Source organism: Aplysia californica, unplaced genomic scaffold (genome assembly GCF_000002075.1).
Source record: "Aplysia californica isolate F4 #8 unplaced genomic scaffold, AplCal3.0 scaffold00123, whole genome shotgun sequence".
NCBI lineage: Eukaryota > Metazoa > Mollusca > Gastropoda > Aplysiida > Aplysiidae > Aplysia > Aplysia californica.
Window position 1 is genome coordinate 1184812 of NW_004797393.1, and position 5266 is coordinate 1190077.

The 5266-nt window shown below is 40.9% G+C and overlaps 1 protein-coding gene across 2 annotated transcripts in view; it reads right to left on the reverse strand.

The window, feature by feature from the left end:
- LOC101858931 overlaps positions 1-3255 on the reverse strand; it is a 7210-nt gene extending 3955 nt beyond the window's left edge. The window contains exons 1-2 of one of the 2 annotated variants that reach the window (XM_035969179.1): positions 2957-3255; positions 105-187 (exon numbers count right to left, since the gene is read on the reverse strand). In XM_035969179.1, the coding sequence (XP_035825072.1) occupies positions 105-186 (82 nt within the window). In that variant the 5' untranslated portion in view covers position 187; positions 2957-3255. Of the gene's footprint in view, positions 1-104; positions 188-2936 lie in introns of both variants that reach the window. The other variant, XM_035969178.1, reaches the window with a different exon arrangement.
- Between the last annotated feature and the right edge of the window lie 2011 nt (positions 3256-5266).

Here is a 5266-nt window from a genome sequence, read left to right on the forward strand (position 1 = left end):
CTATCTATCTATCTATCTATCTATCTATCTATCTATCTATCTATCTATCTATCTAGACATACATAGGGCGATGGATGACTTGGGGAAGAATAGAAACAACTTACCTACTGTTGCTTGGAACAAAAGAACCGTTATTGTTGAGACTGTCATAGACCACATCATGCTTGACATCTTGGCCAGTGGCATTCTGAAATTTGAAGAAAAAACCCAGTGTTCTTCTATCTCTACGTTTGAGTAGCGAAACGCCTTGCCTTACTATTTCCATGTACTTTATCCCCCCCCTCCCCATACATACACGCCACCACCACGGCCACCACCTCACCCTTTTAGCTGCAAGTCTTTCAAAAATCAGACTTATAAGCATAATAGCATCAGGTCAGTTTGTTTCTGCCCCCACCCCTTCACCTTCTTCGACCCCTCCTCTGGGCTTATGATTCTTTCTGCAGCCTTTCTACTGCTACTCCTTGTCTCTCAGCCACACCCCTGATCTTATGGTAGGTGAGATCTACACTTAGCCTTCTCGGATAAGGGCAAAAAATCTCGGAGGTCCTGAGTGCAAGTTGCGCACGTTAAAGATCCCTTGGTGATCCAAAACGATAAGAGAAGGTTTCGCCCGTCACTAGGGCAAAATTCAAAATTTCCTACCAACCGAAAAGGATTAATGTGTCCCACGCGCTCATATGACCTTATGTAGTTGCGAGCGCCGTAAAACACTTACCGAAAAAAAGGTTAGTTTGAAACACTTCAACTGAGCATTTTCTCCAAGAACATTTACGCAGACACACAGACAAACCCAAACAATAAATGCGATATGTACTTAAGTAGAAAAGTATATAAATCAATTATAGATTTAGGCCTACTTGAAAGAATGAAGAAAGAGATTACAATAATGTGCAGTTTACATATAAAATAGTCATAGGCAAACCTGCCCTGTACTAATGAAAACTTTACCCCCGACCCTTTGAACTAAAAGAAGAACCCTTCTCATCATCCAGCGTCAGATTTGCGGCAGACATCGGTGATGATGGTTCTCCATTCATTCCTTTGCTCGGATGTTCTTAAAAAAGCCACCTTTCCCTGATCTTTCAACGTTACCGCGTTGTTTAGGTTCCCTAGCATTTCAGAACTTTCATTTTGGAAGTTATTGAGATGTTTCTATTTTTCAGGATTGGGCTCATTTTTATTGAAACTAGCCTTAGCCTTTGCAATTCTCCGTTTTATTTCTGTGGAACATTTGGCATTCGATGTTATTATATATCCTAGATGTTTAAACTGTTGAACTTGTTTGATCTTTTCGCCTTTGCTAATGAGATTACAAATAAGATTTGCTGCTTTTTTTGCGTATTATCATGCATTCTGTTTTCTTTACATTCAACAATAATCCGTTACGTTCACTTTCTGTTACAACAGTATCTAGAAGCGATTGAAGGTCCTTTTCTAAGTCTGTGTCATCGGCATATCTGGTGCGATTAATAGATAGTACAAAAGGAAAATACATTGTTATCAACTAAGCTTGATTATAATTTTGTTTACCAGAATGCATCACTGTTCTTCTTAGACTGCGTCTAATCATTTTTTTGTAATCATATACAGGAAAGAGGGGGGGGTCGGGATGTTGCTTCTAACTGTGATGCCATGCTACAGATTTCCACCTCTTGCGTATAAGAGACTTGTGTTCGATGGCTACGTGGAAAAATCTTGATCGCCTATTCTTGTATTTTTATTGAGACTTACTAAAGTCAACCTGGGTTAGTCCTGAAAGGCCGATTCGAAGCAGGGCGCCCTCTAAACGATGGCTTTTAGTGTCGATGGGTTCGTAAATCGTTTATAGCGATATAATTTCTGTTCGTTATCTCACTCTTCTCTCTCGAGACACTAGTCATTGTGAAAGTATATCACCAAAGAGAATCTTTGTTTTGTTTTTAGTAAAGTTTTACGGCGCTCGAAACTGCATAAGGTCATATGAACGCCAAGGAGTGGGTGCTAACAGAGAAGTCTCAACAGCGCAAAGTCTACTTCGACTAAAAAGGCACCCTTGAAATAGCAGTTCACAAGCGAGTGACAAACATACAAAAGAAATAGAGAAAAATGACGACAGTAAGGATGTTGAAAGAAAAAGCAGCAATTCTTCCTATGATGTTCCGCACTGCATGAGCATGACATATTGATAAATCAGCCAATCTACAGTTTTACTGTGCATAAGATTATTTAAATATCCCCCGTTTGGGAGAGTCTTTGATGTCACTATACGCCTTCTCACCTTGCCACATCCCCTCTGATCGCCTTCCTAACCCCACAAATGCATCTATAACGTCATCTTGCTTACAGGATCTAGATATAGGCCCATAGATAGACACAATATCTCCCAGGAAACACCACATTGTCGACAATCAAAACCGGAGGTGTTTAATGAGGACACAACACAACAGGTAAAAACTAAATATTACAAGGTAGAACAAAAATATGCTTTTTAGAAACAAGTAAGCGAAATAAATACTAAGCTCAAACTACCGTTCAAAGAAAAACTCAAGAAAAGAAAGTTCTTGTTCAAAAGACGTAGAGGGGAGGATTCGTATGCCCCCCCCCAAAAAACAAACAAAAAACAAACCAAAAAAAAACAACAATCAGAAGAAAGCAAGAGTTGGCTAACAACAAACTTTCACAGGAAAGACAAATTTTACAAGATCCCTGATTGTTAAATTTTCCTGCACAATTGAAAATTAAAAAGATAGTACCTACTTATGTGTGCCAATCACTGTCAACAAATGAAAAAGACAAGATGGCTTCTTTATTATTTTATAACTATTCTTCCTGTCTTTTTTTGCTTGTAACGAGCGAGCAAGAAATAACCTTTATGATATTGTCAATGTGCGGCACTTTAACTCAAATACCTCAGAAAACTAAGTCAAACAACAAGTACAAACTTCTACCATCACCTCAACCACAACAAACACACCAACAGCTCAAGAGTGGTCTTAATCCAAATCCACGAAAAGAAAGACACCAGCTCCAAAATGTTCAGCACAATCGTTAGAGAGACTGTCCCTTCGGCTTCAGAGAGGTTCACATATTCACTTCATTCGCACTCCTACGATACATAAACAATGAAGCTAACACTAACACAGCACGTCGCAATATACATGTAGCAGGGAGGTATTAAATTAATATTATGCGCCAGAGATAGACATCAGAGATGTAGGCTTCTTTCGACGTACATGTATAATAATTATACAGTCGAACCTTCCCTAACGGCCGCAGGTATAAGACAATTACCTGTACAAACAGCCACAGGTATAAGACAATCACCTGTACAAACGGCCACTATACTTGTATAAGACAATCACCTGTACAAACGGCCACAGGTATAAGACAATCACCTGTACAAACGGACACTATACTTGTATCAGACAATCACCTGTACAAACGGCCACAGGTATAAGACAATCACCTGTACAAACGGACACTATACTTGTATAAGACAATCACCTGTCCTAACGGCCACCTGTATAAGACAATTACCTGTACAAACAGCCACGTGTATAAGACAATCAACTGTACAATTGGCCACTTGTATAAGACAATCACCTGTACAAACGGCCATCTGTATAAGACGATCACCTGTACAAACGGTCACCTGTATAAGACAAGCACCTTTGCAAACGGCCACGTGTATAAGTCAATCAACTGTACAAACGGCCACTGCTATATAAGACAATCATCTGTACAAATGGCCACAGGTATAAGACAATCACCTGCCCTAACGGCCACATGTATAAGACAATCACCTGTACAAACGACAACTTCCTATTTTCTCTCACGTGTATTTTTAAAAACCTTATGCTGACGCTATGTAAGGCATCCACCTATCTAAGTCTTAGACAACCACTTCTCTCCTCGACAATGGATGACCGTCTTAGACAGTTCCTACATATTATAATAGACTAGGCCTACAGACTAAGTAGTAATGAAAACCCTGCTATATGTGCGCCCACACCTGCCCACACCTTTGTCTAACAGGTCTCCCTCCTCTGTCACAGGGGCTGAGCTGACAGCCTTAAGAAGAAGGCGGAGCCAACGGGATATTTTGTTGATGATAACGGTAATGGGTATTAAAGTATATCGCTCGCCCAGCAACAGAGGATTTTTTTTCCAGAAAGAGGGAGCAGCCAGGTCACATTACATGTACTTATTTTGCTTTTCTGAATTTTTTAAACCAGAATTCGTTTGCTTCGTTAGTTTCTGCGTTTTCCGCGTCGCATTTTCATCTCCATCACCCCGACCCATGCTACCGTGAGCATTGACACGGCCACCCCCCCCCCTCTTTCCCCGTCGCAACAAAAGAATCTAGTCAAATACCACAATAACAACAGCAAGAAGAAGTAGGAGAAGAACAAGAAAAAGAACAAGGACAGCAACAACATTAACAACAACAACAACCACAACAGCAACAACAACAACAGCAACAACAACAACAACAACAGCAACAACAATAAAAGCAACAAATAGTTAAACTACAACCAAATAAACAGGACAGAAATAAGCGATAAAAAGAACAAACAAATATAAACAACAAACAAACAAACAAACAAACAAACAAACAAAAACCTTACCAAAAATGTCTCACCGTCCTGGTAACCTCACACACACACACACACACACACACACACACACACACACACACATTGTACTCCATCACCACTGCCTCACACACACACACACATTGTACTCCATCACCACTGCCTCACACACAAACATTAGTCGCGTCTTCTCACCTGCTTAGTACTCTAACCCCTGAGGACAGGCTAAGGATAGGTAGATCTCGCCTGTGTGTTAACTCAGAGCATGGTTGAAAAAGTCTGGATGTAACACGAACCTTGTTTTACATATGTTTCGGTAGTGCTCTCTGTCTCTCTCTGTCTCTGTCTCTGTCTGTCTCTCTGTCTCTGTCTCTCTGTCTCTCTCTGTCTCTCTGTCTCTCTGTCTCTGTCTCTCTCTCTCTGTCTCTCTCTCTCTCTCTCTCTGTATTTCTCTCTGCTCTACCTCCCATCTCTCTCTTTCTTATTCTACCCCCCTCTCTCTTTCTCTCTCTCTCTCTCTCTCTCTCTCTCTCTCTCTCTCTCTCTCTCTATGTTTGCCCCCCCCCCACCTCCATTTCTGTCTTAATTCTTTCTCTTCCCCGTTGTGGTATGTACCAGTCGTGTGTGTGTGTTTGTGTGTGTATGCGTGTATGTACGCGCGCGCGCGCGCGTGTGTGTGTGTATGTGCG